Source organism: Alexandromys fortis, unplaced genomic scaffold, assembly GCF_014885135.2.
Source record: "Alexandromys fortis isolate MF-2015 unplaced genomic scaffold, M_Fortis_MF-2015_v1.1 scaffold_1, whole genome shotgun sequence".
NCBI classification, from domain to species: Eukaryota; Metazoa; Chordata; class Mammalia; order Rodentia; family Cricetidae; genus Alexandromys; species Alexandromys fortis.
Genome location: NW_026067927.1, coordinates 29,185,537 through 29,205,492, shown reverse-complemented (window position 1 = coordinate 29,205,492; position 19,956 = coordinate 29,185,537). Strand labels below are relative to the sequence as shown.

General features: G+C 51.0%; 1 protein-coding gene across 13 annotated transcripts in view; it reads right to left on the bottom strand.

Annotated features, from left to right (window-relative positions):
• Wnk2 (WNK lysine deficient protein kinase 2) overlaps positions 1–19,956 on the bottom strand; it is a 107,981-nt gene that overhangs the window by 49,617 nt on the left and 38,408 nt on the right. For all 13 annotated transcript variants that reach the window (XM_050144364.1, XM_050144355.1, XM_050144356.1 and 10 more), the window contains exons 3-7: positions 16,210–16,382; positions 14,939–15,159; positions 9,125–9,282; positions 5,929–6,017; positions 4,412–4,631 (exon numbers count right to left, since the gene is read on the bottom strand). In XM_050144364.1, coding sequence (XP_050000321.1) covers positions 4,412–4,631; positions 5,929–6,017; positions 9,125–9,282; positions 14,939–15,159; positions 16,210–16,382 — 861 coding nt within the window. The remainder of the gene's footprint in view (positions 1–4,411; positions 4,632–5,928; positions 6,018–9,124; positions 9,283–14,938; positions 15,160–16,209; positions 16,383–19,956) is intronic.

The following is a 19,956-nucleotide window of genomic DNA, read 5'->3' as shown; positions in this document are numbered from 1 at the left end:
TCAGTTCATATTAAAGACAGGTGGCCACTCTTGCCATTTTGTAGGATGCTTGCTCTGAGGTTCCATGTCTCTCCTGGGCAAGGACTACCTGACCAGGGTTGGCAAAGAGAACACCCCTCACATATGCCACAGTTATTTCCATTTTCTGCAACACTTCCATCACCTCTAGGATGGGCCTAGCTGCCTCTTGCCCAGTAACCCGAGAACCTGCCATACTTAACCTCATTTTGCCATGCAGACCTACATCCCCACCCTATAACACATCTTCATCTTCATCCCCCTCCTGGTGGCTCCAGCAGGTCTCATCTGGATTCTGGGGTGCCTGCGACACCTCACACCTGTGTAGCCTCCAGAGTCTAGGATCTTAGCCAGACTCAAGTGTTGCTAACTGGTGACTCTCTCTGCAGCCCAGGGAGGGACTGGTGGCCTGGACAGTAATGACCTTAGGGTTTTAAACACGCAAAATGAAGAAGGGCAAAGTTGGAACCTTGACAAGTTTCCTAGGGTCCAGGACCCATCCTAAGGCCCAGTAAGAGCATGACAGAGTTAGGAGATGGGCCATGTGTGGCTGTTCACAAAACAGCCCTCACAGGGAAAATGTAGAGCTTTCAATTTGCAACATGTGGCGACAAGGCTTGCCAGAGTGGGGATACACATTGATTATTATTATTATTATTATTATTATTACTACTACTACTACTACTACTACTACTACTACTACTACTACTACTACATTATTTTTTGAGACAAGGTTTCTCTGTGTAGTCCCGGTTGTTTTGGTACCTGCTCTGTAGACCAGGCTGGTCTCAAATTCAGAGATCCACCCGCCTCTGCCTCCCAAGTGCTGGGATTAAAGGTGTGTACCACCACCATCTGGCATTTATTATTATTCTTTAAGTTGATACAAGTCATGTCCTTTCTACATGGATGCCCTTTTTATAGATGCCATGCCTTATAACAGAAATAAAACATAGTTTGAGGCAGGAGAAGGAGATAAGGTGTGGGAGGGGAGAAGATTCACAAGAAGGTGCTGGGCCCAGGGACTTCCCTGGAACTAATACAGGAACATAGCCTGGGACTTCAGCCAAAAGGCAAGGACCAGCTAAGGTGACCGACCCACAGTAGCCCTATCCTGTGGGAAGTCCTGTCCTCCACCTGATGACAAGCAGAGACACAATAGAGCCTTGGGTGTCAACTGCTTTGGAAGCAGTGAAGCAGCATCCAGGCAGGGCGCACAGGGTTCACCTGGGTTTAGGACACTGTCTTTCAGGGAACTGACTACAAATGAGAAGCTGAGGCATAATCCTGGAAGAACCATCCATGCTGGAATCAATTACACTGAGCCCAACAGCCCCTTATCACACTGTAGATATCCCTGTAGCCCCTGATCCAAGGCTCTGCTCCCAGATACCTCATGCCCTGCCTGGCCCAGTCCAGAGCAGGCAGAAGCACATTTGTAATGCAGCGCTGGCCTCATCTATGAAGGCAAGCATGTTATTTTTACCTAAAGAGACTCTGCCATATTGAAACTACAATGACCAATTATGATCCCTGTTCTTACTCTGGTGGCCTCAACAGACATTCCTTGCAAGGCCAAAACAGTGTGGTTTCCCCAGGATTTCTTCCTTCGACACACACAGGAGACTCTCCCTCCAATCCTTCCCACGTCTATCATTCCCAGGCCAGTACCAAGGGCCAGCACAGTGTCCACAGTAAGCTCTCAGGAAGTAGCTGACACTTAACTCCAGCTGCCACACTGTCTGTAGGGGCATGCCACTTCACAAAAGGCTTACTGTTCTCAATAAAAAGCATGGAATGACAGCTGTTAGCATCAGTGAATAGAAACGTGTGCGGGTAGCTGGCTGAATGTATACACTCTTGACAACTGAATTGGAAAAACACAGTGTACCATATCTAGCTACTATTGGCTACCACTGTGAGCCACGGAAGACCCCCAAGAAGCATGGAGCTAAAGAGTCCTGTGAGATGTGTTCACAGTAGAAGCTCCTCTGCCTGGAATGGGATCAGAGGCAAGCTTTGAGAAAGTGGGTTGGCCTGGTCACACGGGTGACTGCTTTGTGTATCTTGAGATGATGGTACAGCCTGCCCAGAGAAGCCAGCCTAGACTTCAGCTCAGCAATAATGCGTCACATCCATCCTCATCCTTACTACACCACACAGCTGCTGCACAGGGGAGATACAGCCCTGTCTAGCACACTGGCAGCCCTGGAGGTCTGTTTTCCCTCCAGAAGCTGGAGGTGAGACCCTGCACTCAGTTGTACTTCAGAAGGCCACATCGAGAGGGTTCACCAGGAGCACTCCAGCCTGCGGCTGTGGCACCAGGACCTAAGCTCATCCTGAGTGTCTCCTTTCCACCCCAGCTCCCCTGGAGTCACGGATGCCGAAGCCCTGCTGCCAGGCCATTTCTCCTTCCTGCATTGACCTCTGTACAAAAACGAAACCCACCATGTATCCTGGGCCACATGCCGTAGAAATGTAGTCTTAAGGCAGAGTGGACACAAGACCCATGGAGCCCCTCTCATCTGACCTGAGCACTCACACACTCCAAGGAAACCAGCCCCACAGGGATGTGCCCACTTCTCCTGACAGGAGAAACCAGCCCCACAGGGACATGCCCACTTCTCCTGACAGGAGAAACAAGGAACCCATCATTCTGTGACTTGAGACTTAAGTTTTCAATAGATGTGCTCTGTTCATAGAAAGCTCATTTAGGAGCTGGGCATAGTGGTGCAAGACTATAATCCCAGTTGCTTGGGGACTTGAGACAGAGGGATCAAAAGTTCAAGGCATGTCTGAGATAGAGTGAGTTCAAGGTCAGCCTAGGCAAACTAGTGAGAAGGGTTTCAAAATAAAATGTCAAAAGGCAGCATGGCACTGTAGTAGAACACTTGCCTAACTGGATTCTAAGGCCCTGGGTTCAAACCTTAGCGGGGAGTGGGGGGTATAAAAGTAAAAGGGGGCTGAAATACACTTTAGAGACAGAGTGGCTCTAGGGTCAGCCCCCAGTACCTCCAAAAAAAGAAAAAAATCTTATTGTAAAATAAATTTAAAGAACCTCTGTGACAGCCATGTCAGGCTCTGGTTCATGCCTGCTGTCTTCCCTCTGGATAGTAGTGGCATCCTGACTTCTATTTGCCCCCTCCTTTACTGCACCTGGAGGCCTTTCTGGACTCCCGTCCCCTGTGGAGTGCTTCTGCTGCTTACACTGTCTCCACACAGATCGTCATGTCTGCATCCTTCTACTCTTATCTAAGTTGATTCATCCTTTGTAACCAACAGCACAGATGTTGGTCTCCTGGCCAAGCATGGTGTCCTCAGCTTGTTGTAGCCTGAAACCAGGCAACCAGGCATTCACCTCTGTGCCTTGCAAACGCATTCCTCAACCTGGTAAGGACACACACACACACACACACACACACACACACACACACACACCTCTCTCTCTCTCTCTCTGACTTCCCTCAGACACAGAGCAGCATGTCAGTGGTACAAGTCGTTTATAATGAAAATGTCCCACATGGTTGAAGAGTCACCCACCTATCTTGTACAGTATTAAACACTTGAAATGTGGCCAATGAGACCAAAGTTTAAACTGCAATTAAATTTTAAACTACCTAAATCTTAGCAGGTACTTGTGTGTCATATCTACCATTCTGGATGCTGCTGGCCCAGAGAACTGAGTAGAATAATCTAGTCTGGCATCCAGGCCCTAGAAATCCCTATGCCCTGGCTACTCGCCTCTCTAGATGTTAGGGTACCACAGCAGTGCTGCAGAGCCTGGGCCCAAGCCACGCCTTGCCCTGTAAGGGTTGTTCTGTTCCTTCTCCTTCCCTGGCACCCCACCAGGCTCAATGTCCCTTCCTGAGGCCCAGTCTGACATTCCAAGCAGAAAAGGGGGCTCCCCTCCTCACCCACAGACAGGCAGTGGGACACATCGGTGTTCTTCTATCACCCCTTGAGGTGTCAAAGTACCAAAACCCAAAACAAAACAAGAATATCCCCAAAGCAGGAGGGACAAACCCCATGTTCAAAGCCGCAGTCCTGGAGCAAATTGGCAGAGCGTTTGGTCAAGGCAATCAGGGCCTGTCACTCTCCCCTTGGCATCAGACGCCTTCCCTGGACTGTGTCCCAGATGCTCACCTTGTCTCCCAGGGCCTGTGCAGTGGAGAGCTTTAGCCTTCCTGCCATTGCACACATACACACCTGACCGCACCACAGGGACTCCAAGCCCTTTCTCAGGACTGCCCCCGACCCTCCCATGCATGCTGGCCATTCCCCTGGGGGCACATGCCCTTCTGGAAAAGCAATTGATTTGTGATTTTTTTTTTTCAATTTTGTTTTATCCCAAACTCGCCCATGGGTATTCTGAGCCCCTTTGTATGCACCTTACCATTTCCTGGGCCACCTCATCAGGGGTCTCCTTCTCCAAGTCAAAGGTAAACTCTATGGCTCCATTGTCTTTGGGCTTGCCCTTTAGCTTCTTGGGGTCTTCCACCCAAAGCCGCAAGGCGATGGTAGACTTCCTGCCATGGTCCTCCTCTGCAAGTTCCACCCGGACGCCCGTGTCCTCCGCGAAGAAGGCATGGCTCAGCAGGTCCTTGATCTCATACCTGGAGAGAAAGTGACTCCCAGGCAGGGCTCAGGGACAAGGGGCTTCCACACCCATCTACAGGTACAATATCAGGTCAGCACCCAGCACGCTGAGCAGGTTATGCTAGAAAGTTCTTCCACTTCATTCCTGGTGGGCAGCCTCTGCCCTCAGGGGCAGGACACAGGTGTGCACATGAGCATTCCTTAATCCCCAGGAAATGCTGAGAAATTAGGATCTGATATACTTTTGTTTCTTGTTGCAATCATGTTTTAAGATAGCCCCCCCACACACACATACTCTGTGCCAGGCCACCTGCTAGGCTAGAAATGGATCCTGCTGAGGTACAGGTGAGTGTTCGATCCTCATCAGAGACTCCTGGCTCAGGGTAAACGAGAGGAAGTAGAATCCTCCACACACCAAGAATCCATGGTCCCTGAACCTCACTGCAGCAGCGAGGTCAGTAGGGAGGAAGGGGTGTGGAAGAAGAGAGGCAGACAGACATAAGTAAGGACTTGCTAGACCTAGGGGTTCGGAGCCAGAACCCAGCCGGCCAGGTCATCTGGCAGCTAGGTGTTGCTACATGATCACTTCCAGGTCCAGAAAGTCATGCCTCCCAAACACACGTCCCTAACTACTGTGTCTGGACTTTTCTCCAGTAGAAATGCAGTTTATCATACAGCATCCTCTATCATAAAGCTGGCTTCCTCTGGGCATCGTGTTGATGGCAACGAACGCCAGCTACCCATCCCTACCAATCCCTGAGGATCACGTGGATGGGTGAGTACATCCCAGATTGTTTTGAGGGCTAAGAAGGCTAAAAGGCAACCCTAGCTTCCTGGCTGTCCAGCTGGGAAGACCAATCCTGTTCCGAAGAGGAATTGGGTTTGTAGAACAACTCGGGGGTCCAGAGGTGAAATATGCAGCCTGAGAGACGGCTGTAACAAGTACACTCCCATGTACAGCCTGCTGTTCAGAAGGGCTGACGGGGCTGAGGCTCAGGAGAAACCTAGGATGGAGATGTTCCTTAAGGGGACGTGGGAACAACTAGAGAGAAAGCAAAGGACAGAGCAAAGGTCTGGGTGCCCACTCGAGGCTGGATCAGGAGCCTATCTCAGGAGTCAGGAAAGGATGTGAGTGTTACGCGGCTCACAGCTACTCTCAAGCTCGGTGTCACATAGCCTGAGCCAGCCTGCCTGACCTGGGAAGTTTGCACAGAGAATGTGGCCCAAAACGACAGCTGGAGAACCCCGGAGCCCAGGGTGCCAGAGCTCACCCGAGCCCACGGTGCCGAGCTCACTCAAGCCTACGGTGCTCACCTTTCCTCCTTGTTCTTGCAGATGCACTCGCCAATGATCTCCTTGATCTCAGGATCATGCACCTTCTCGAAGCTGGCTGGCTTGATGCCCTGAGAACAGAGAAGAGTTATCTGGCATGACCCAGAGCTGGAGGAACCATCAACACAACCCAGTGCCTCCCCTGGCTCAGCTCCCCAGGGCACTTCTCAGCCTGAGTCCTGAGACCCAATAGAGCCTGGGGCCTCATTGGGTTGAGGGTAGAGCTATGTTCAGGGAAACAGAGGAGGCTATGAGGCAGAGTTCTGGAAAGGAAAGAGTGATAAAGAGCCTGTATGTCTACAGTCTCCTCAAGCTTTTGTTTAAAACCAAGATGAGTACCTAGTCAGCACCACAGATCTTGGCAAAGAAACATCAAGGACCTTCAGGCTGAGCCATTCCTACATCTTACACAGAGCAGGGATGCTGTAATGGTACAGCGTGTCACAAATAAACAGAAACTAATGGAGATGCTAGGATGCAAGAAAACACTAACTCCTCACACAGCAGAAAAACAAGTCGACAGAAATGAGAGCATGCTGCAAGCTGGAGACAAGGGGCAGGGGTAAAACTCATAGCAGCTGTGCAGTAGATGAAAAAAAAAAACATCTGGTGACAAGCAGAAATTATAGATACAAAGGACCAACTAGAGATGAAAACCTCACAGAAGAGAAGGCAGGGCAATGGGAGCTATTGGGCATGGAGCAGAGAGACAGACAGACACACAGTTCTGTTCCCATCCCTTCAGAATTGGTGACACTACTGAGGTGCAGGCCGGCACATACTACATATAAAAGCAAGCCCCCATAAGGACAGGATGGGAGGCAGTGAAGGAAAATGAGACATGCTTGAAGACAGATGACGGCTTAGGCAGTAAATGATTGCTGGGGAAGCACATGGACCAGAGTTCAGATGCCCAGCACTCAAGGAAAAGTCAGACATGTTGGCTGATGCCTATAACCCCAGCACTGGGAGAGGCAGAGATAGGCATATCCTGGGAACTCATGGGCCAACCAGTCCTCAGATCTAGGTTCAGTAAGAGACCCTGTCTCAAACATAATGTGGAGAGCAAATTGAGAAAGACACATTGGTAACTTCTGGCCCCACACACGCCTGCATAGGTGAACACACACAGAGGAGTGGGGGAGAAACTCCAGGCCTGTGGATGCAACACACTCAAGCCCTAGGCTTGAAAGCAGAATAGGGAAAAGCCTTGTGACCCTCTAAGCTCTTCCCTTCAGCACAAGGCCAGGAGCCATTGTTCCTACTACTCGGGTCTGAATAGAGGACATCTTGGGGGTGTAGAGCATCCCCAGCTCAAACTCAGGCCAGGGCCCCCCATCCATGTTGTCACTAGGATCACCATCTGGCAAAAACACTCAGCACAGCCTGTAGATGCCAATGCTGATGCTTCAGACCCAGCAGTGGGCATCCACAAAGCTGTCCCTCAGCTTGGCTACAGAGCCTCTGGACAGAGCCCCAGGCTCTACCATACAAGCTGCCCCTCCCCCTGGTGAAGAGCCTCAGCTACAGTGGATTCCACACTTCCCACAGAGTCAGGCCTTTCAACCCACACCTGGGCTTCTTCTCTACATCAGCCCCTCCCCAGGGAGTCAAGAACACTGTTTATGGCCACTGCTTCTGGCCACAGGCCAGGAAGAGATTTGCAAGGGAGAGGGAACCAGTGGCCACTCAGAAAGCACAGATATCTATCTCCCCTATCAGAAGCAGGAGCTGGCAGGGTTCCTTTACAATCTCCTCAGTTGCAGGGGGAAGGAAGCAACTAATTACAAAAAATAAAATACACTGAAAGCTTCAACCCTCCCATGCTTCATCCTTCAGCAAGATTCAGCCTTTAAAATCCCTGTCCTTTTTGTTTTATCTGGAGAATATAAAACAGAAAGAAGGAAGGGAAGAGGGAAAGAGGGGAAGGAGGGAGGGAGAACGAAGGGGATGAGAGAAGAAAGGGCAGAAATACCCCTCTGAACCTGGCTGCTGAAGTCCCATTTGGGGCAGACAAGAGTAAAGAAGCCCAGAAGGACCAGCCTTGTGTTGTCTGCTATCCAGAGTGTGCAGTTTTCTGCCCAAGATGCCCCTTCCTGTCCCCAGGCCAGAGGACAAACTGCTACCTACTGTGTACAAGACAAGCCTGAAGCCCAAGGTTCCTTTCCCATATGCCACATAAATAGCACCAAGATCTCTCAGGCCTTCAACACCCTGCTTGGCAGATAACCCCTGCCTCCCTGGAGTAACTTTATACCTGTGTGGGCTTCTGGGCCAGGGCTCTAGCCAAGAACTCTCGCCTGTCACCACCTATCTATAGTGCACACAGGGAGACTCAAGGCAGCTAAGTGACATACGCTGGATCTAAGAGCAAAAGGCAAGAGCTGCCTACCATCTGCAAAAGGGCTCCTTAAGGTGGCTGGGCCCACGATGGAGCTACAAGGGTGCCTGGGCCATGCATGGCTCCACACATACCTGCAGAGGTAACCTCTGCCACCCAGGCACCTGGAGTGGAGACAAAGCACAGGGTCCCACTGGGTTGCCTGAGGAGGATGCAGGAAGGACAGGGGATCACAACAAGCCAGGTCAGAGAATACCCTGAGGGCCTGCTGGCCTCTCCAAGAGCACAGAGATGACACACCATGAGAGCCAGCACAGTAGAGCCCTGACCCAGCTGCTCCACCTCAGAGGCTGTTTGTTCCACCAGCCTAAGGGTCACCAGAGAGAGAAAGGACAGCCCAATCTGTTTGCACAGCTGAAGCTTTCAAATCAACTCAGAAATCACAGTGACAAGCAAAACAGGGATTGAGGTTCCAGGCTGCCCGGTGCTGACAGCTGCCCAGAGACGTGCTTGGCTAAGACGATGGTTTGGCAAAAAGGAAAACAAACTGGGGATCTAAGATAAAGAAGATGGGGCTCACTTCCTGAACGGAGGCCTCAGCAGAGCTTCGGTCTCTCAAGTCTCAGTTTTCTCCGTCCTTGGTCTCCTGGTTCCACACAGCTAACAGCCTCCAGGGCTAAGCACCCCCCACAGTACCATCCTTTCACTGGACTTCTCACCCAGGCAAGCCCGGGGTCCCCACTCTAGGGTGCCCATGCTCACCCTTTCTCTTACACAACTGCCCGAAGGACTAACCAAGGCTGTGTCCTTACTAACAAGGTGGCTGAGTGGACTCACACAGGTGACCTTGCGATAGATCTGGGCGGCATTCTGGCACTCCGAATAGGGGTACTCTGAGGTGGCCATCTCCAGCATGCACATCCCGAAGGCGTAGACATCGACCGACTCGTCGTAGTGCTCCTCGTACATTTCAGGCGCCATGAACTCAGGGGTACCTGCACCAGGAGCAGAGAACACAGCCATTACTGATCAGACCCCTTGGCCACACAGATTCTCCCAGCCTCCTCCTCATCCGTCCTGTGGCACATTCAGGACGCCAGAAAGGTTGACAGCCCCCAAGGATTCAAGCAGATGTTCTCGACAAACCGAAGTGTCCAAAACCTCATCATATGGCTAGGGCCAGCCACCAGCTTTCAGTGCCGTTTCAAGCCACAGGGTTAGAGAACATAGCTTCCGGGGGGGGGGGGGGGGGGGGGGGGGGGGGGGGGGGGGGGCATACCTACTCTCTGAGCACACCCTGGCTTGTGTGTGGAGGTTGTACCTCTGAAAACAGGTCAGCACCAGCCATTTCTCAAGACTCCCCAGAGATGGCAAAAACCTTTGGTTACCCCAAAGCTGGCTCTAACTGCAAACACCCAGGAAGGCCCTGAGGATCCCCAGAGAGGGGAATGACTGGGTCTTCGGGGTCTAATTAACAATAAGTGTGGCGTGCAACTATCACTTTGGCAGTGAGCAAATGGCATCCACCTGACACACCCCACAGAGACGTTGAGACAAGGCCTACTCGTAACACACCACACACAAGGAAAGTGAAGTAATGCCTGTCATGGCCACCATGTGCACGAGTGTGTATGTACATGCATGTGGAACCCAGAGGATAATCTCATGACGTCATTCCTCGGGTGCAGTCTCCTGCATCTGCTTTTCTCCTTTACCTTTGAGTCGGGGTCTCTCACGCCTCTAGAGCTGAGTAAGCTAGTTAACCAGTGGACCCAGAGACAGACAGCAACCAAGTATTTGTTTCAAAACCTTTTCATTAAAATTCACCTAGTCTGGCTAGCCTGCATGCTCTGAGGACCCCATCTCTGCCTCGAAGCTAATGGGATTACAGGCCACTCTACCTGGCTGTCACTGTCAGGTTAGGGAATGTTCTCAAGCTTAGGTGACAAACACTTTAACCTCTAAGCAGTTCCATGTTGGGGTCTCTTGCCCATTATTTCAGTTTAATATGCACTGCGAGTCTAACTAAAAACTACATGTTTGGGTTTATGTAAAAGAACAAAGAAATGTAGAAAAAAAATCCATCAGAAATGACAGAGACCAAGACGAGACCTCGTGCTGAGAACTTTGATCCTCTTGTCTCTTGAAAGTCTTTGGCACTGTTAATTTTTAATATTTTTAAGTTTCGTTCCATTCCTTGTCATAGGGTAGTGAATGAACTTCTTAGGCCACAAAATGCACGGCAGAGAAGTCCCAGACGGGTAGCCTACAAATGGATCAGAGCCCAGGCTTTCCCCACCCCAGCACATCCTGAGGGGTTAGTGAGCCTAGAACACAGTGACCACTGAGGAGGGTCTACTATGGTGGCAGCTGGAACACAGTGAACAGGGCAACTGACTTGGCCGGAAACCCCAAGTTGCGGGAAGGAAGGGCTCCCTCCCCAGGGCCACCTCTACTTCCCATAATGCCACCCTGTGATGCCTCTGCCAGAAACTGTGTGGGACAAGCTGTCCTGTGATAACAAGGGAGAAACCACAAAGCCCTTTCCTGCTAGAGGGGCCAACAAAGAGACTGCAGGGGTGTGTCCTGGGCCCTAGAGAGGACTGTGACAAAAGCCAGGCTCCCAGGACTTGGAGCTAGGCCAGCCATTTCTTAACACATGCAGGGACCCCAACTCTTCCAGCAGAGAAGTTACTCATGAGGTGGCCACATGGCATCAGGGTGAAGAGATAGCAGTATCCCTGGGCTTGAACTCTGTAGGGACCAGCAAGAACCAAGGACCCCCAGACGGCCTGGCTCTGGGAATTGGGTTGAGCTGGAACTAGTCCTGATCCAGGACAGGAGGCCCCAATAATTCCTGGACATTGGTGCATTTGACTCATTGTTCCTTTTCGTCTTACTAATTAGATCTGAATTTTAGAAATAATTAGTACGTGTGTTCATGCACATACACACCTGCGACTGTCCAGATGTCTGCCCCACCCAGCCATTTCACATTCAGCTGCAGAGAACCTACCTCACCCTCAGCCCAAGGCTGCCTTGCACAGCTGCCAGGAATCCCCTGGTCCCCACCCCGGCCCTAGGCCCAGCTGTTTTGCCAGATGCTAGGGAACTTTCCTACACCACTGTTCTCCAAGCTCCTCAAGCCGGAGTCAGGCAACACCCCTGTGGGCACAGGCCCTGGCCACCTTCTCCTTTCCAATAGAGAAGTGACTTCAGCTGTGGCTTCATGGCATCCCTGCCCCCTAAGGAATAGGAGAACGTATGCCAAAGCCTGGCAGTGGGGGAGTAGGTAGGGACCCACTTAAGTGTAACACTACAATAGCCCTATAGCCCATGAGAATTGTACCCTGAGTCTGTAATGAAAGACAAATTATTCCCTTCATGGGACTCAAAAGCTCCATTTCCTAGATTTCCTTTATCTTCTTGTTTTTTTTTTCTATAACAAGAGCAAATTAACAACTGGCCCTTGCCCATCTCCTCAATGGGCTGGCAGAATCCACCTCCCACCTCCTAGGTGGACCCTACGTTGCCTGGAACTCGTAAGTACTTGCTGTTAAATCCACATGGTACCCAACAGCCCGGCCTCCCTTCTCTCCACCTGGCATGCCATGCCCATCCAGGGCTGGCCTGAGGCTCCTTTGAGAATGGCTATCCTCCGTTCGCACTGGCCTCTTTCCCATGTCACTCTTCAAGGGCAAATTTACAAAACCTGCTTGGAAACTGCCCAGAGGTCAGGACCAGGGTGTGCTCCCCAGAGGCCTGAGCCCTGGTCTTCAGGATAGAATACCTAGGCCTTCACCTGGCTCCACTATTTCAGAGATCAGCAAAGCAAGGGCTCAGTCAGTTCCTGCTCCCTACAACCTCCAAGAAGGCCCCTATGGGTCAAACACCTCTGCAGCACCAGGGCTCTGCCTGGGACATAACACAGGCACTACTGCATCTGCTTCATTCTCAGACCATGCAAAGGGACCACGGGGATCTCCAGCCCCACCAAAGCAGCAAGAAATGCACTGTGAGGTGTGAGCCCATGTTGCCTGCAGTGCTGGGTTTACAGATGTGTATGTAACCAGGTCTGGCTTTTTAAAACTATATATTTAAAAAATACAAAATAAAGACGATAGTAGCCTGAGGTAATCACAGTCCTAAGCTGAGGATGGCACCTGGACTTAGGGACACACACAATGCTCCCAGAGGAGCAGGCAGCCGCTGGCCCCAACCTGAGCACTCAAGGGAAAAACTAAGGGCCTGCAAGGGGAAATGCCAAAGCCTGCAGCAGAAACAGGTCCACAGCACTAACGGCTCCAGGGTGATACACACACATACACACACCCGAGACAAACTCTAGCCATGTCTGTGAAAAGGTTTCTGAATTGAGTTCACTGAGTCTGGCCTACTCTAAATTTGGACAGCACCGTCCCATGGGCTGGCACCCTAGATTATGTAAGAGGAGAAAGTGACCTGAGAACCAGCATTCATCTCCTTCTAACAGGCCGAAGGAGAAGCTCCAGTGCAAAACCTGAGGATACCTGGGTAACAAGCCTGGGGAAGCCCCCACCTGGCCTCGTCCTGCCCAGATGCTGGCACTTGTGGGGAACAGGACTCCCCAGTCAGTGCCCATGGGAATCCCCGTAAGTAAGCCTCGCTTCCCCCTGCCCCACAGAAGCATCTGAGCACCCTCCTGATCCTAACCTCTCTAGCTTCCTGGACTTCGATAAACAAAAGCCAGGGTGACAAGGGACGCCCCACATGGTTGCGTACTCATGAGGTACTTTCCTAGTCCTGCCAGAAATACCCGGCCTTCATCTCAACTCATTCTTATCACCCAAGAACGGGAAGGAAGCCTTGTTTCCAAAAAGGCAAAGAGCTCACAGGGACATGGGGACTCAGCTTCCTTAAGTGGAGCGAATCTTGCTCTGAAGGTTTACTTCTGAGGTGGGTGACCCTGAGGGGCCCTCCCGTAACCTGTCAGAGTCTAAGGCCTGCAATCCGGAGTCACATCCAAGGCAAAACAAAACCTGGCTAGAAACTCAGCAGAGCTCAAAGCCAGGGTTAACACCCCCACGGCCCTGAGCCCCCAGTATGAGAAGGGAAGCTTGCGTTTGTGTGTGTGTATGTGTGGTATATGTGTATGGTAAGAGTAAGATGATGTCTGGTGTCCTACCCTATCAGTCCCCACCTAGTCCCTTGAGATGGGATCTCTCACTGAACCTGGGGCAAGGCTGGTGGCCAGAAAGTCCCAGCAATCTTCTCACATCGCTCAAGTGCTAGGGTTATAGCCGTACGTGTAACCATGTCTGGCTTAAAAATACACATACTATTTATTTTAAATCGTGTGTGTCAAGTGTGCGAGGGTGCTAACAGAAGCCAAAGCCTCTGGAGCTGTAGTTACAGACGGTTGTGAGCCACCTGGTACAGGTGCTGGAAATTAAACTTAGGTCCGCTAGAAGAGCAATACGTGCCCTTAACCTGCATTGCCATCTCTCCAGCCCAATGCCTGGGTTTTAAAATATAGCTTCTGGGGATTTGAACTCATGTCCTTATGGCTATGCTTCAAGGGCTCTTACTAGCTGTCTTCCCAGCCTAGTCCCACCTATTGTCACAGACAGGAAACCGAGACTTAGGTCAGTCCCAGCTCTCCCTACCATTCTACTCTTCCAGGGTAAGGAGACCAGAGATCTAGGTTCCAAAGGGCCATTGCCCAGAGAGCTACCCTAAATATTACATTCCAAAGACACTACTGCAAATAAAGCAGTTCTCCAAGAACTAAGGCCACCTTAGCTCCCCAAACTATTCGTGGGGCCCTGAGGTCAACCACTCCTTATCCTGTTTGTGTGGGCAAGCAGCCTTGATGGTAATCAGCACACCTGATTTCAAGACAGTTAAGAGTCCCAAAGCAATTGTTACTGCAACCCCTCTACATGTTCTTTCTAGCGACCACAAAACCCTCCCCAGTATCTGGTAGATACTAGTGCCAGGCTAGTCACTTTGAAGTTGGGGACACATGATCCAGACCCCCTTATCCTTGCACACAGCTATAGGCTATTATCCTTAGGACTGAGAGCACCATCCCCCAAAAGTTGGCCAGGGATATCTCTCAGAGGAGGAGAGGCCAGGAGCCAAGGACCCAAACTCCCAGCACCACCTTCTAACACCACGTAGACACCATGCTGGGCCTCTGATCCATCTTTCTGCTCAGACATACTAAGTTGTCATTTCTTTGCATCGCACAGCCTTGGGGTACTCCTCTCCCTGACTGCTGGAACAGCTCCAATGCCACCTGCCACAAGCAGTGTAATTCCTCTGTGGCAATACTGCTTCCTCTCCTGAGCAGCCGCTGCGTCCACCACAGCTCTGAAGTTGGCATCTGGCCCATCACCCTTGGCGGTACCCAACACAGCCAGGAATATGGTGCAGAGACCGCGCCGGCCTTGAGTCTGACAGAAGGGGTCTCAGTGGGAAATAGAGCCAGTTACCTCCAGGCAAGCTGGAAGCATGTTTCCCACTAGGCAGGTCCTCTGGCTGAGTTACCAGAATCCTGGGACTGCTTAGAGAGTCTGTCTGTACCAGGTCTGAGCAAAACCAGGTAACAGTGGCTCCTCAAATGCCCTGTGGTTCCCCTTTGGGCCTAGGGAGAAGAAACAGGCTCACCTATCACACTTTTGGCAAATGATGCTCTTTTAAGGGTGGCCAGGCCTAAGTCACCAATCTTCACAGAGCCGGTGGGTCCAGTGATGAAGATGTTGTCACACTTGAGGTCTCGGTGAATGATGGGGGGTGTCCTTGTATGCAGGAACAGCAGGCCCTTCAGGATCTGCCGGCACCAACTTCTCAGGACCTTGGGCTTCATCACCTTGAACCGCTTCAGGTACCTGGGGGAAGGGTAGAGCTCACTGCGCAGCTCACCTGCTGCTACCCTGAGAAGCACCTGTCTGCCAGAGCCCAGCCACATGCATTTGGCAGCTTCGTAGGACAGACTGCGAAGGGAAAGGAAAGACGCCAACAGCTCTTCCCCTACCCAGGGTGTCTCAGTGGGATCCAGGCCTGGAACAGGCAGTCGAGCCAGGATCACCGCCCTCCACTGGCTCTTTGCACTGAAGACCTTGCTACCAAACCCATGCCAAGCACAGCCCTAATCTCCCGTATGTGATAAGAGGCCACCGAACGTGGCAGGGTCCTAGAATACCTACAGTCAAAGGTCAAGAAGGCCAGGCTACAAGGTACCTGTAACGAGCCTGGTTTCACTCAAGAGGAAGTGATAGGTGAGGGTGGGAACTAGGATTTTCCTCACTGAATCTTCACGTGAGAGCAGAAGCAGAGGACATCAAGGTCCTACTTAGGGCCTCAGGGTTAAAACTATTCAGAGGAACCCAAGCTATGGCCACCCAGAGGGGACATCCTCTACCCCCATAGAACAGACATCAGGGAAGAATGACAAACTGACATGGCCACCTAGCCCCCAACCCCTTGCTGTCTTGTGTTTGGCCCTTAACGTCGGCATTATGCTTCCAAGGACACTGGAACGTGCCAGGCTGGCCTCTAGGCAAACAGACCTTGGCCAGAAATAAGGTCCCAGACAGAACAGACAAAAGGACCATGTCATTGGGAAGTAAACAGCCTTCCAGTGTCCCACACAGGAAGGGAGAGTGGGAACAGTCATGTGGTCATGAGAACCAATCTCATTTGTCACGAGAAACCAGAGGGAGCCAAATGCCAGGAAGACAAATCGGTTTGTGTCTTCTCACTTGGGGAACAGGCTTCCCATGGCCCAGAGGAAGAATATCACTCAAAAGGGATACTCTGAATGGACCCTGGATCATAGACACAGTCAAATCGGCCCAAGCGTTCCAACACCTCTGCCACTCTAGTTGTCGTAGCTCTGGACCCAAGGCTACCCCAGCCCAGATGCGTGCAGCACTTACGTCTTCAGTGTCCCCGAGGTCATCAGCTCCGTTACCAGCACAATACATCGCTTGCCCTTGGCGCTGGACTCCCAGAAGTCATAGAAACGCACGATGTTGGGGTGCTGCAGGCCTTTCAGCATCTCCGCCTCCTCTTTGAACCGCTGCCGTTCAAGCTTGGTGAGCTTCCGGTCCTAGAGCCAGAGACAGGTGCACTGGGTGGGTGGAGCTATGGGCCTTGGCTGCTACTCTCTCTCCTACCAGGAGAGTGCAAAAGATGGGGGGCGGAGGGGGCAGCAGGAGAAGCCTCAGACGCATGGTGTCCCCCAGCAGTGACATGTAGCAGAATCCACCCTTCCTTTCTACCCACAGTGACAAGTGACACACCACTGCTAGCCCCCAGTGCCCCACAACCCCAGATTCAGCCCCTGCCTGGGGCCTCTTGGCTAGAGATGGCTTCAGGAAGCCAGAAGCAGCTCACGACCCATGCCTCCAAGCTTTTGCACTTTTTCCTTCCAAACACCTCGGAGGCCTCTGCTCTATGCAGTGATCACTCATTCTCAGGGTACTTCTTAAAGGGATGAGAGGTCAGTTTGCTTCTAAAGTATACACAGTGGGGGGAGGAGGCCGCAGTGGATGGGAGATGACACATGCCAGAGACCAGCACCGAGATGATGGAGAACCGACTTGGCAAAGCCAATCCCGAGAACAGGCAGCCAGGCCCTTGGAGCAGGAAGAAACACACTCCACCTGGCCTTGGGCCACGGTGCCTGGCCAAGGCATCAGAACTAATCTGCTGTCCCAAAGTTTACAACAGAGCAGTAAACACATATCACTGTGGTCTAGGGATGGAGCTCAGTGCGCACAGTGCTTGCCTGCCACGCACAAAGCCCTGTTGTTAACCCGCAGCACTCAATGAACGCGGCCTGGTGGCCCACACAGTACTTGGGAGCTAGAGGCAAGAAGATCAGAAGTTCAAGGTTATCTTCAGCTACCTGGCAAGCTTGGAGGTTAGCCTGGGCTACCTGAGAGCCTGTCTCCAATTAAAGGGAAAACAAAACAAAAACAAACCTCATTGCTATCTTGGAACTTGCCCTGCCCTCTTAGTGCCTGCATCATTAGCTCCCGCAGCTTACCTAGACCCTGGCCCTTCCCTTTCCCAAATCCATCAATGGGTTCTCAACCTGGGGCACTCAAAACACACCCAAAGAGCTCACAGGCCCCTAAGGGCTGCTCTTTGCTTCCAAGCTCCTCTCATAAGATGCCACTGGCCATGGGCCTCAGGGTGACCTCTTCCTACTCTACAAGCACAGTGAGATCTCAGCTCCACCTAATTGGTGCCTAAAGTCACATTCTAGTCCTGCCTCCCCGGCCTCACACCCCAGAGCCACAGGGGTGTGAGAAGAGAAGCGTTTCTATTTCCAAAGGAAACTGTTAACACAACTAAACACAGAAACCTGGAGGAATTCCAGGAGACAGGAAGCAGGTGGTTTGAGATAGACCAGGGATGATCAGAGCTGAAAGGAAATATAAACAAAGATCCCCAGGATCCTTTTGGAAGGCCCCACAATGTCATCAGAGTCCAATAGAAGCAATTGTCCATAGGGTCATGACAAGGGTCACTGTGTTAAGAAATTATTCCCCACATGGTAGCTGTACCCATTCAGTCAGACCCCTGCCCCACAGCACAGACCCTTGCCTGACCCTTTGCTCATCAGTGGGACTAGACAGTAGCCATCATCAACAAAGCCAAACAGCCAAGAGACATCATCACTGCAGCCAGCATCAGAAAGACAATCAGAGACTTCAAAAACATCTAATCCATGCTCTTCCCATGAAGACCCAGGAAGCAGACCAGCATATACAAGAGCAAACTTCTATTTTAAAAGGAACCATCCAGAAAGGAGTTCTTATAAATTCTGAAAGCTGGGCTGGCCTTGTTTAATATATAAAACATCCCATAATCCAATGAAATGTAAGTAGAAAAAAGTTAATCTCTAATCTAGACAATATAATGGCAACCTGTGCCGTTCATTAAAATCACTGTTTGTCTAAGATAAGGAAAGCAAAGCTACACACTGGGAGAAACCATACCCAGTACACAGCATCTCCCCTGCATGGAGAGAGAGCTTCTGATGCAGACAGACAGACGCTTCACCAAATAACCTACAGAAACGGCCAAGATCCCTCAGCAGCTTCCTACCAGCCCTGGGTTCCATCATCCCCCTCCTAGAGAAGATCCACACAGAGAAAGGAAACACGAGTCCTCAAAAGATGGGCACACAGACAGCTTCACTACAGCCCCACCCAGACTTGGCTGAAGGATCCCATCAGGTGAACAGCAATACATTGGTCAGTACTCCAACAGTTTACACCTCAACAACTGGAAGGGAAAAAAAACTTTGATCAAAAAACCCATTCTGTGTGAATCTCAAACGCCTGACCCTTTGCTCATCAGTGGGACTAGACAGTAGCCATCATCAGCCTGAACTAAAGAAGGCAGACATAAGCATGTATCTGGTGGGAACCCACTGATAGGGAACACTAATAACAATGGGGTTGCCTTCAGAACAGGGGCTGCCTTTGGAGTGGCCAGGATCTGGAACTGAAAACCTGGGGGGGGGGTGGTGAAAGATGTTTTTTGTTAGTTTGGGAAGAACCGGGGATGGAATCATTCCCAATACCAAGCCTTGACTTGCTTCTCAGGTGCCCCACCACTCAGCTACAGCCACAGCCCAATTCATGCTTGTTTAGCATGTATGTGTGCACGTGTCCAGTATGCAAGCGTATGAAAACCATTTGCTTTCTTTGAGAGTGGGGTGGGTTGAGACAAGGTCTCTCTATGTAGCCCTGCCTGGCTTCAGGCTCACAGAGATCTATCTACCTGCCTCTGCCTCTGTGAGCACTGGGATTGAAGGAGTGAGCTACTACACCATCTGGCCTTGGCTGTCTTTCCCAATCAGAGTCTCTCTCTCCTAAACCCAAAGCTCACCAATTTGCCTAGTCTAACTAAGCAGTTTGCTCCAGGGAGTCTGTCTCTGCCTCACAAGTACTGAGATTAAAAGCAGGCTGTCCCACCACCCACTTACTAACCACTACACTGCAGATGTAGATTCTTTTCCTAGGGCTTCCAGGATGAGTATTTAAACGACGGAGCAATTTCCCCAGCCCCCAGCTTGAATTTTTAACATGAGTATTTCACTGTTTATAAACTGCGATTCAATTCTTAAAATGTAACAAGAGATTAAAAAGTTAAAAACTATCCAAAGACCAAATGAGAAAAGTAATTCTAAAAGGAAGAATTTTTAAAACGAGAAATATTAAGAGTCACGCAAGAACTACCTGGGAGACGATTATGTAACTGTGGCTCTAAGAGGAGACGTCCTGAAATATACACAGCGGAATAGCATTTCCCCGAATTAAAAGGAGAATGACTTAGGATGAAAGGGCCTACCGAGGCCAGGTCAGTAAATGAAAACTGACCCACCCTCTAGATCTGTCCCAGTGAAACTTCAGAATCCTAAGGCCTGAAAATTTTCCTATCTGCAAAGAAATGGCCCCGGCGACAGTGAGCGGAATCAGCGATACTGGTTGTGGGGAGGGCAGCAGCGTCCTCAAAGTGCCGACGAGGAATTCTAAATCCAGCCAAAGGCACACCTATCCAGACTCACTTTCCCACGTGCAGGAACTCAAAGGTGACTTCCCATGCCCTCTACATGAACCGAGCGACTGCAAACAGAAATGGATGTGTCCGGGTAGGGGAAACAG